Source organism: Lactuca virosa, chromosome 2 (assembly GCF_052849685.1).
Source record: "Lactuca virosa cultivar CGN04683 chromosome 2, Lactuca_virosa_CGN04683_v6, whole genome shotgun sequence".
NCBI lineage: Eukaryota > Viridiplantae > Streptophyta > Magnoliopsida > Asterales > Asteraceae > Lactuca > Lactuca virosa.
The window spans coordinates 69899287-69911955 of NC_136427.1; the positions used below are offsets into that span (position 1 = coordinate 69899287).

Consider the following 12669-nt stretch of genomic DNA (forward strand, 5'->3'; position numbering starts at 1 on the left):
AGGCTTGACAGGTTTGGTTGCCCAAAAAAAAGAACTCAAATTATTGTTTTTAACTTAAAAATACCAACAAAGCTAGATAATTAATCAACGCGTAGATGAAAAAAGAGAAAAACATCCAGAAAATCGAATAAACTCGCAAATGAAAAGATATATAGATATGAACATGTATCATTCCATTACTTAGAGCTATAACATCAGAGTGTTCTTCCACTTGCAACATTCACTTGTTTGAATAGTCGTTAAATGCCTGAGAAGGAAAGACTGAGAAGGAAGTGGCATAGAATACAACACAACAGAAAGTTAGGTAGTCATGGAAGTCATGTGATGGTGGAAGAGACGTTGTGGGTTTGGCTATCGTGTTTTAGGTATTGTTTTTGATTAGCATAAGCGGTGGTGGGGGTGTAGCAGTGGAGGTCAGGTTGTTCAGTCAAATTTCTAGGATTTTCAAGGAGACGAAGCAAGAGTAAAATCGATGGGTGAAAAGGGGAGTCGGGGGTGTATTGGACGAAAACAAAGACAATAAGGAGATGGTTGCAGATTTTAATCGCGATTTGTTAAGATTGGGTTGAAGATCAATGAAGATAAATCATTCATGATCTTGCATATTTTAAAATTTGAATCAATGATTTTGTTTCCAAAACGCATATGAGAAATTGGAGAAGATACAGTTATGATTTGGTGGGTGATTTAAATGGATTAATTTTCAAATGTGTTTTTTTAATTTTCTCTATAGAAGATGAGCAGCAAAAATCAAAGGTTGGACTCTAAAAAATAGACACGTGAAAGGATGCTAATCTAAAAGATGGACATGTGGCATGTAGGAGAGGTTTTTATTATGAATGGAGATTTGATTATGTTGATTAATGACCGTAAGTTTATAAAACAAAATTATATTGTATGTAGTAGGTATTGGTTTTAAAGAAAAAAGATATTAATAAACTTCTTTACCAATATTTTTTAAACTATGTTTTATTTTAGCTATTAAATTTATTTAAATCTTTAACTTATAATATCGTATTATATGGTTAAGGGTTTAAGGTGAAAATTATGTTTTTGTTTAGACAAAATGATAAAATTATTTGATTGTGTTCTCATGTGTAAGGTTAAAGTTTTCAATCATATAAATCTATTTTGATTTCATATCTATACATATTAGTGATTGTATACACATAGGGATATCAATCAACCATAATCATCAATAATTCAGACGTCAAAAAATTATCTTAGTTCTTGCTTTACCAAAAAAAAAAAAAAAAATTTGAATCAAACATAAGTAGAGAAGCATAGTTGACATGATAATATGTGGGACTAGTCACACTGGTGTAGGATTTGCTTCTTAGATTGAAGATTTCAAGTTCTAATCCTGACGTGAACAATTTCGTAATAGTAACTTCTAACTATTAACCCCCGTTTAAAAATAAATGTGTCTCTTTGTTTGAAAATCTACGTTATTAAACTTTTTATATATATATTTTATTATTATTATTGATGATTATTAGTTTTTTTTATTAAATCCTTTTATCACACCATAATTATTAATTAATTAAATTATATTTGATTAAGAATATGCTAAGCATACGGATCTTAACTTTTGATAACCCGGTAAATAAAAATATATCGGAGTAAGAAAGTTTTTGAAAGAAACCTCATAAACAAATAACTTAGAAAATTATATATATATATATATATATATATATATATATATATATATATATATATATATATATATATATATATATATATATATATATATGATTGCGGTTGGTTAATAAGGATTGTTTATCGTCATTAATTTAAATTAATTGAAATATTAATTATACATACATCAATTATTATATATTTTGTTTGTAATTATATGATTAAATAAATTGTTTTTTTATTCTATAAGTTTTTTTACTATCAACTATGTCCGTTATAACCTAGTGAAAGAAATAGAATGGGGTTGGAAAATCTCTTATGAAAAAATTAAAAATGAAGTGATATTTGGAGAGGGTCTTATATAAGTAATCTCTCTAACCAAAGTTTTTGCATCTATCTCTATTTCTCTCACATGCATACACAAACATTAATGGAGGAAGGAAACCCTGCTTCGCCGGTGGCTCTTATTGTTGGGGTCACCGGCATGGTGGGTATTGCCTTAACAGAAGCCTTAAAGAAGCCAACAGCATTAGGTGGTCCGTGGACAGTCTATGGTGTATCACGGCGGTCATTACCACCGTGGTTCCCATCCTCTCTTCTTAACAATTACCTCATTCTGGACACCCTAAAACAAGAAGACACACAAAAACTCCTCTCTCCACTTTCCTCCAAAGTCACTCATCTCTTTTGGGTTGCTATAAGCGTCAATGAAAGTGAAGAAGTTAACATTTCCCTTAACTCTACTATGCTTTCCAATGTCCTTAACGCGTTAACTTCCTCTCAAGACTCAAAACTCAAGCATGTCACATTGCAAACAGGAACAAAACAATATATGGGTCCTGTTTTTGACCCTTCCCTTTCAGCTCAACTTGTTCCTCATGATCCTCCATTTAGAGAGGATTACCCTAGAATACCATTTCCAAACTTCTACTATGCTTTGGAAGACATTGTAGCTTCCTACCCAGAATCCTTTACATACTCCATACATCGATCATCCATAATCATTGGTGCATCATCAAGAAGTTTCTTTAATGAACTTCTCACGCTTTCAGTTTATGCACTAATATGCAAACACGAAAACCATCCATTCAGGTATGCAAATTATCATCTAGATCTTCCTTTGAATCATAATCTTAAATTAATATATATGTTTTTGTTTGTATGTATCTTGTAGGTATTTTGGTAATAAGTACTGCTGGGAACACTTTTGGGATGCGAGTGATGCTAGGGTGCTAGCCGAGCAGCAAATATGGGCTGCGGTGACAGACAAAGCTAAGAATCAAGCTTTTAACTGCACTAATGGTGATGTGTTTACATGGAAACAGCTATGGAGAGTGCTTTGTGATGTGTTTGATGTTAAGTTTGTAACATTCGATGAGAACGACGAGTTTGATTTTGTTGATTACATGAAGGATAAAGGAGAAGTTTGGGACAGAATTGTTGAAGAAAATGGATTGTACAAGACAAAGCTGGAGGAGATAACTTGCGTCGATGCATCTAATGCAATTTTAAAGTTTGAGTTTCAACATGTTTGTAGCATGAACAAGAGTCGAGAATTTGGGTTTGTTGGGTTTGAAAATACACTTGCTAGCATCGTGGTATGGGTTGAGAGGTTGAAGCAAATGAATATTCTTCCATAGGTATTGCATAGACGGTAGATCATTTTTATTTGCTTGAATAAATACGCTAATTATGGGCCATGTGTAATTACTTTATTTCCAAGTTGTTACAAACAAATACAGTACTACTGATTTATGAAATAAAATAATCGATAATTTGTTGCGATGATGACATATAATGGTGAAAAGTAATATTTAAGAAAATGATTACTTTTAGCATGTGGCTAAAGTTATCAATAATATCATAAGTTAAACATATTTAGCAAGGACAATTGTCGTCGCTGAAAACTTTGCATAGATTTAACGACAGTACTTTTGTAACATTTCCCAAAAGTTTCATAAAATAAACCGATACAAATTCTACATATATATTTTTATTTTTTATAAAACAATAAAAACTTCACAATCCATAAATAATTGTAAAATATTAAATCAATACAAAGTTTAATCATTCAAATTCCATCATAAACTATAACTATTTTTCTCCATCCAAGTCTTCTCCATCATCATCAGCACCGGATTGGTTCTTTAATTTTCAAAATTTTTGGTGCATGATTTGGATTAGTAATATAAACATTGTAATCAAATTGAGGCGGTAACATTGGTTCAAACGGTGGAAAGTTCGCATTATGAATATATACTGATTTTGGTATAGTCTTCATTTTTCTTGTTGATGATATTTTTGTCAACATTGTTGCATATGTTAAAACATATTTTGAATCATCTCATAAGAATATGGTGTCGGAGATATGGGTGGGGATTGTAACCATAACAACGTTTTAATTAATTAGGGTTTTTTACAATTGCCGAAAATTTATTGCAAATGCAAGGGTAATTATCCCCGGATTAAATATGTGTGTAATATCCGTGGGTGATAGCCCAGACCGTAGTAGTGCAAAGACCTTCAAAACAAGTTTAGCCTTTCTCACCAAAGCTCCAGTACTACGATGCCTCATGTTAAGACGTGAAAGCAACCTCTTCAACAAACCTCTCCTGCATTTATGAAAAATAAAGTTAACAATATAATAGTTAAGAATATCACGTATAGGCAACGCCCTACCCCGTTAATCTGATATGGACACTAAATAACGCTGCCATAACATATTTTACTCATTTACCCACAAAATACATCTATTTCTCTCAATTTCACATTTCTCTCAATTTCCTATTCTTTTCTCTCTTTCTATTCCACATATAATTTCGATAATTCAAAACAAAAATGGATCATTTTGATCTGTTCCATCCATTGAACGATGGTAACGACGACGACAATATCTTTGTGAGTATGTTGTATTGATATTTTACGGACATGCTACTACAGACAGAATCAACTTCACTACTTACAAGACGTACGACTTTAAATAGAGATTGTGCAGAATGGCATAGACGTCTTGTAAATGATTACTTTACGGACAATTGTGTCTACCAACCTAGCGATTTCAAAAGAAGGTTTCGTTTGCGAAAGAATGTGTTTCAACTGATAGCCAATGCATTGGAAAGCTGGTATCGTAAATACAATTTTTAGATAATTGTATTTAGATAGACTAAATACACATTTTTTACAAATTAAATATATGTTTAGGTATGAATTTTTCCAAATGAGGTATGATGCGAGAGGTAAGCATGGTTTCACAGGGTTGCAAAAATGTGTTGTTGCGATCAAGCTAATGGCTATGGGGGAGTTGCCTGCACGAGAAAGTTTGTATAGATTGGCGAGAGGTGTTTTCGAAACCTTTGATGACAAATACTTACGCAAACCTTCATTAATCGATATGCAACAACTATATGCGGCGCATGAACAACGACATGGTTTTCCGGGTATGCTTGGAAGCATTGATTGCACAAAGTGGATATGGAGAAATTCTCCTGTGGCGTGGAAAGGACAATACACAAGTGGTCATCTTGGAGCGCCTTTGTTGGTATTAGAGGTTGTAGCTTCACAAAACTTATGGATTTGACATGTTTTTTCAGGGTTGCAGGTTCCAACAACGACGTAAACGTTCTTGATCAGTCACCAATATTTGAGGATCTTTTGTCAGGAAAGGCACCAGATGCTTCTTTCACAGTGAATGACCATGAGTATAAGTTTAGGTATTACCTCATGGATGGAATATATCCACCATATTCCATGTTTGTGAAGGTGTGTCAACACCCAATAGAACCAAGAGACAAAATTTTCAGGAGAAGACAAGAAGGAGCACGTAAGGACGTGGAACATGCTTTCGGAGTTCTAAAATCAAAATGACATATAGTTGAACAAGCGGCATGACCATATCACTTGGACACTCTACGATATATTATGTATGCATGTATCATAATGCATGATGATTGAAGATAAATGACGAAATATTGCGAAGTATTCGGCTACAAAACCTAGATGCACACAATTTCAACCAGGGACGACGAAATATTTATATAGAGTCGTTGATATTCAAGATCAACGAAAACATAGGAAACTTCGAGAAGACTTGACATATCATATATATGATGGTAAGGAAGATGAATCATTTAGGAAAAAAATTAGGATTTACTAAAATTTTATTTTTAATTTTTAAATGTTATTTTTAATTAATGATTTAATTAAAGTAGATGTGTTATTATTTTATATGTATTTTATAAATATTATGACATAAATAAAAAAAACAAAAAATAATAAAAAATGGGAAAAATAGAAAAATAACAAAACTAAAAAAAATTAAAAAAAGAAATAGAAAATAGGAGGTGTTATCTCATGTTATTTGGTATTTTCCATTTCCAAATTTGGTGTTATAACACAAATGTATGAGTAGGATGATGAGGTGACACCTTCTGGGTGTTGACAGGTTTATAGGTTACAAAAAAATCATGTGGCGGAAAATAACTTAACTCTTAAGTTCACATGCAATCTAATTGGATCTATGTTCTCACTATTGAATGCTATAATCTATGAAAATCAAAGAACCCCACAAGAACCCTAACTCAATCGAAATTCATAAGAGGGTTAGGGTTTACATACCTTTTGATTATTCTTATAAATAACCAATGAAATCCTTCTTCAAAAGCCCTTGGAAGCAAGCACCAGAAACCTCGTGCCTCTGATGGTTCACAGCCAAACCCTAGAAACTAAGAAACTTGATAAAAGAAAGGAGAGGAGATGATTTTTGACTATTCTCTTGAGAGGAGGAGTGGCCGAAAATATGAAGGGGTAAGGCTCTATTTATAGTTGCACTAGGAAACCTTGGAAACCCTAATTTGAATATAATATTATTATTTCAAATTAGGTAATTATTCAATCTCCTAATTATTTTTAAGGGATATTCTAGAAACACTAGAATATGCCTCCAAAACCATCCACCACCTTGGAGAAGGTTCTGGAACCCTTTTGTTTAACTATTGAACAATTACAACTTAGGTACTTTTAATTAATCTAATTAATCACAAAATTAATTCTAATTAATTTTTTATTAATTCTTAATTAAATAATACTATTTCTCCTTAATATTTATTCTCATAATATATTAATAAATCACTTATTGCTATTTATTAATCATATATTAAATCAATAAACCAGTCTCTCTCTTTCCAAAAGTCATTTTATTCAATTACTAGGTTAGAGGGCAACCCAAAAGGACTTTGCTTTTAATTCATGTATATATCAATTTAGTTATTGGCTTAGACACCTAATCCAATAGTCTCCTACTTGGATAAGTCTATGATTACAATTGCAAATATAACTTCTAAATCAAATAACAAAGGGTGCTTCCCAAAGCAACTCTAGAATCTGATCTGATCAGACATTGGTCCTAAGATAAGTGATCAAATATTCCTTCATTCTACAAGATATCGTATTGACACGAGACATGGATCATAATCAATCTCATTGTCTAAAATTATGTTTCCCGATTTCCTGATTTGTAATGACCTCATAAGGCGTACTAATTGAACACATCAATTTAGTCATGGTTGGGCCCAACACTATAAGTCAACACCAAATCACCAAGGGGCCCAAAGATATCACTTTTTCCTATTAGCACAAAATGAACGAATAAACTTTGACTTATATGCTTGTATCCTTTACTCACCAAATCATACATGACATTACCTTTTATAACATCAAGTTATTAATGCATTTTCACAATACTAATGTACAACCTGTTTGGTTTTGTATACTACAACATCCTATGGTGCACACACAACCCTAAATGCTTTGGATCTATGTTTTCTTTAGTTATACGTGTAATATTGTTTCCAAAACATTAAGCCTGCAACTAGCATGCAATTGACATAAACAACATAAAATACTAGTTAGGAGTTTACCTCTTTATGTAGCTTGTAGAACTTGTTGTATTTGGCCTTTAAGAACTTAGTGCCCCAAATGTTGCACCTCAAATGGCTCACAACACACCTTAGAAAAAGGATGACTTTTGAGAGAGTTTATGCACACTAAAATCGGTTATGGCTCTCCAAGAACACTCTAGCAAAACTTGTGCAACCAGTTTTAGGCTATAGGGTGTTATATATATATATATATATATATATATATATATATATATATATATATATATATAATATATATATATATATATATATATATATATATATATATATATATATAGTGTAGGAATCCAAGAGTCATGGGTAAACCATAATCCATACACTTGGGCTTATTATCCATGATCCATGATTCAAGTGGGCCAACTCTTTATGGATTCATCCATAAACTTAGTCCATCATGTATCATAAGCCCAAACCATATATATACATAACTAATTTACATAATTAGTCCCTATTAATTTAATTAGTCTCTTTTGATCACTGAATTAATTCCAAATTAATTCTTGATCAATACTAATTAAATCATATGCTTTCATATTAATATATTAGAACTTATAATATATTAATAAATCACAAATAACCTCTTCTAAAAAGTCCATCCTATCAAATTTTTCCTGGTGATATGCAACCCAAATGGATCATGCTACTCTCGGGTCAAGTACATACTAATTATAGTTATGGACTTAGACACCTAATCCAACAGTCTCCCACTTGGATAAGTCTAATAACTATTATTGCAAGTACGACTCCACAACTCGACTAGCAATCATAGTTCTTAAAAGCCGCTGTCGAACTGTGACCTAGTCAATGACGCGTCCATTAGATAAGGGATCATGTATTCCTCCATTCTTGATATCATATGGACATGAGACATGGATTATAATCATTCTCTCTGTCCATCTGTTGTTTCCCGATTTCTGATTTATGACGACCGACTAATTGAACAAATCAAATCAGTCCAGGCTTGGCCAAGCACTTAGGTATGTCATCACTAAATCATCGATGGGCCCAAAGATATCGCTTTTATCCCTCTAAGGGTAAAAGGAATGGATAAACTTTGACTCAAATGTTTGCTTGTACTTACTCATCAAATCACACACAACGATATGTTTTATAATACCAAATTGCTGGTGCGTTTACATATGTCAATGTGCAACCGACTTGTAACTTACAACTCACATGTCTTGCTTTCAAGAATATATGACATTATCGTCTCATGATCACTCGTGATAAAATCCATGAAGTGATACAAATGAGTGTGGGTTGAATCCAATGCTCAAATCTTATTACAGGAGTACTCATGAATAATGCAGCAAACTTGTGCTATGTCTAACACCTTAGACAATCCTACAAACCCATTCATGACAGTCTTGCCTCAATACCTACTTCGAAAGTATGATCGACTGTGGATGGTTTGAATAACCTAGTTATTCGGGAAGTCAAAACATGCAAAGTGAAACACAAGAGTAATACTAATCCTATATGGCCCCAAAACCTTTGAGTGTAAATAAAACACCTTTTATCTAATCGACATATTGATTACTCATTGTTCATTGTATAATGTTTCGAATAATCAACTTAATACTTGAATTAAAACAATAGTTATCCCATGCTCCAAGCATGCACACTATGTTTGCCTATGGTCCTTTCTTTGTGAAAATAGATCAATTGACAACATTTCAATGATGCTCATTTCACAATTCCAAATCCTTATGATAAATGTAAGAATACCAATTCTTGCCATTTACTGAAATCTGTTAGATTCTAAACTTATATGCAATGATCCTCTTGTAATGACTATGCACAAAAGTCACAGAGACTTGGCAACATACATTACAAAGAATTCCAATTGAGAGCAATTCCATGGAAACGAAGTCTCGCATTCAAAGTACATTCCTTTGAACATCCTTCTTGCATTAAGTTTTTCTAATCTTACATAGATTTAAAGAATAATTTCCACTTATGGAAATATTTCCTTATTCCCATTTTGACTATCACTTCTGAACACTAGTTTCCTCTTTTCAGAATATGTCAATATGGTCCTTCTAAAATTTACACTATACTTCCAACTGTCCATGAGCAACCAATCTTTGGTAAACCTCATATTGTCCTCGACAATTGCTTAACCACTTTAGTCATATCCAGTGCTATTCCTTTTTCCCTTTTAATGCCCTAGGCATTTGGAAAAATTAGAACACGAGAATATTATAGCATATGCAATCGATCCTATACCCGAAGCATATGGGACACAATTCATAATGTCTTACATAAAGACATGATACTTGATCAGTCTTTTGCTATAATATTTCTATTTGTAATGTTCTCACAATTCGAACTATGAAGAGGGATGTCGTAATCATAATCGAATTTTGAGAATGCAGTTAACATTTCCATATATATATATATATATATATATATATATATATATATATAGAGAGAGAGAGAGAGAGAGAGAGAGAGAGAATTTCCTTATGTTGAACCATTCCAACATAGTATTCATATATATACTTGACTAAATTTGATTAAAAAAACTCAATCTAAGCTTTTAGATTTGAAATGAAGTATAATTCCTCTCCCTTAATTATAGCAAAACAACTTTTCAAACCCTGCATCTTTGCAAATTGAAACTTTTGTTTTCTATAATTAACATTGCTAACTCGCAACACTTAACGTAATAATTGTGCTCCCACTAGCATAATAATTACATTCTTATTAGCATAGCACTTATGCTCTCACTAGCTTTGACATGTACTCAGAAATCAGTTGGACTTCTAGAAATCAATACTTATTGCCTTTCTTACCAAAGTTCAGATTTCTGACACAAGATGCTTCGATAAGACTTTATCTAGGCTTCTCAAGCTTATACACCTTTCCTTAGATAGATAACATGTGTGTCTAAATAATTTTAGAACTTACAACAATAAGTCTCAACTGTTTAGATCTTTTTCCATTTCTCACAACTCGAACTATGAAGAGGGATGTCATAATCATAATCGAATTTGAGAATGAAAATATCACAATTGCTATCTCCTTAAAATCTACTTAGTGAAAGCGTTTCCTCACAATCATTTTCATGAATTGGAGAGAAACCTTATGACACTTAGATTTTATGGTGTATATGTTCCTATCCATGTGAATTTGTCATAACCATAATCACAAGACAAGGTTAGTGACAAATCCAAACTCATATGGGCTGAACTTGTTCAATCTTAATTTCTTGGTACTTGGCAGCACAGGGTCTGCCATTGTTTCTAGGTTGTTATGCAAACAACTGAGAACTCATAGAACTCACATGCATAGTCAACTTTAACTGGAATGAGCACAGAAACAAGAATATGTCAACACGATAGGTTATAAACCTTACGTCGTGTGCTAGTGTTTAACAATATGTTTAGTCTTGATTAGTTCTTGAAACTTTTCAAGTTCTTTAAGACTCCCACTGACCTCTTGACATATAAGATTCTCTTTGTCAAGGAACATTACTTGACAACAAATATTCAAGAGTTAGTGCGGTTTCTTATCAAGACAAACACTTCACACAATTGGTCTTAGTTGGTCTTTGTTTTATCCAAAACATCACAACTTACCAATTTCAAATGTACAAGAGTAAGAACCATTTTACTCTACATTTGATAAGTGTTATAAACCTTTCTTAATATTATGTCACTCAAGGCACAATGTTGGAGTATGACTCTAAAACTTGTTTTGGAACGAAGTGTGACTCATCTTCTTGATTTAACCATTTCAACAATTCACAATTCCTCTTCTTAGCCATACAAATGCACTAAGATATCCTTAGAGGATCAATTCTGATATGGTTTTCCATAATCATTAAGATGATCATAAAACACGATACTAAAGTACTCTCCCATCTTTCAGACAGGAGAGACTTTTATCTTTCTGCCTAATTTGATTCTTCTTATTCGTTCTGCCATACATTGAAACTTTTCCAATGATTTAGAATTACACTTAGTATTGTAAGCATAACCATATTTACTAAAATTTAGTAAATCATAACGAATAGTCTTATCGTTCTTTGTGGTGGACCTGACCAGCGCACAACCAAGTATACCCAATCCCCTAGTCCTTCACTTGACTCACATATACATGTGAACAAGGAATTAGTCTTATTTCCCAAAGATGAAAATTCTCATTCATCACACAATATAACTTGCATGATTCTAAGTTTCTATCCAACTGAAACTCGGGTGATGAGAATCTTTCCTTATTTGGTAAATTTTGATGCTACCACAAACGAAAGAATCAAATCCATCTTCCAATATTCCTATTAATGGAAACATATAAACAACAATTTTCACAAATGCCATTGTAAGGAAACTTAAAATAAGATAAAATAAAAAAATCTTTTCTTTATTTATAAAACTGCGGAAAAACTTTTCCTTAGAATGCAATTACAAATGAAAACTATGTTGTTATCCATTCCTAAGCAATCTATCACAACTCTAAAGCAGCACCTCAAAATTCTGATCATCGAACCATGCGATTGAAATCCATCTCTTCACAATCAGAATCATCTTACTCTTCCTTTAAGCTTCCTTTTGTTTCTTTGATCCTACAAAACATCAAAATGAAACCTTGTCACATCATGTATTAAGAATCAACAATTAGGAACTTAATAGAGTTAGATAGTGGACTTACGTGAAGTAGAGTCAAACCTTTTCACTTTACCATCCTTATAATCTTTCAGGTAAATAGAGCAGCTTCGCAACCAATGCCCCTTCTCTTGTCAATAGAAACATATGGACCTTTTGGGAATAGTATACTGGACTATCTTAGACCTAGCCTTTCTCTTTACCATTTGGAAGAGAAAGCTTTTCTGGACTTCTAATGTTACCATTGTCAATGTCCATGGAAGTTTGGGGAGTAGACCTTCCAATCAAATTTGCTTTACCAGTGCACCAAATCATTGCTGATTCAGCAGCAACAAGAAAATAGGTAAGATCGATAAAGGTCATGTCATGGTCTGTCGTACAGTAGTCCTTAATGAACCCTCTATATGACTCAGGAAGTGATTGAAGAACCCAGTCAACAACCAACTTCCTTGAGACTTCGACACCCAACTCTCCCAGCCTGTCAA

General features: G+C 32.7%; 2 protein-coding genes across 2 annotated transcripts; both read left to right on the forward strand.

Moving 5' to 3' along the window:
• The first annotated feature begins 2009 nt into the window (after window positions 1-2009).
• On the forward strand, window positions 2010-3423 carry LOC145159160 ((S)-8-oxocitronellyl enol synthase CYC2-like). Its single transcript, XM_079078075.1, has 2 exons — window positions 2010-2730; window positions 2813-3423. Exons 1-2 carry the CDS (start codon window positions 2051-2053, stop codon window positions 3276-3278), a joined length of 1146 nt encoding a protein of 381 aa, XP_078934201.1. The 5' UTR covers window positions 2010-2050; the 3' UTR covers window positions 3279-3423.
• A 1053-nt stretch (window positions 3424-4476) lies between these two features.
• On the forward strand, window positions 4477-5502 carry LOC145157494 (uncharacterized). Its single transcript, XM_079076527.1, has 4 exons — window positions 4477-4536; window positions 4579-4760; window positions 4840-5172; window positions 5229-5502. The coding sequence occupies exons 1-4, from the start codon at window positions 4477-4479 to the stop codon at window positions 5500-5502; spliced, it is 849 nt and encodes a 282-aa protein (XP_078932653.1).
• Window positions 5503-12669: the final 7167 nt, after the last annotated feature.

What these genes read in the sequence shown, in the direction of transcription:
- LOC145157494 (XM_079076527.1), top strand. Translation starts at nt 4,477, where the DNA reads ATGGATCATTTTGATCTGTTCCATCCATTGAACGATGGTAACGACGAC. An exon ending in ACGACGACGACAATATCTTT is followed by an intron (nt 4,537 to 4,578) that starts GTGAGTATGTTG and finishes ATGCTACTACAG; the next exon opens with ACAGAATCAACTTCACTACT. An exon ending in GGTCATCTTGGAGCGCCTTT is followed by an intron (nt 5,173 to 5,228) that starts GTTGGTATTAGA and finishes ATGTTTTTTCAG; the next exon opens with GGTTGCAGGTTCCAACAACG.
- LOC145159160 (XM_079078075.1), top strand. Translation starts at nt 2,051, where the DNA reads ATGCATACACAAACATTAATGGAGGAAGGAAACCCTGCTTCGCCGGTG. An exon ending in CACGAAAACCATCCATTCAG is followed by an intron (nt 2,731 to 2,812) that starts GTATGCAAATTA and finishes TGTATCTTGTAG; the next exon opens with GTATTTTGGTAATAAGTACT.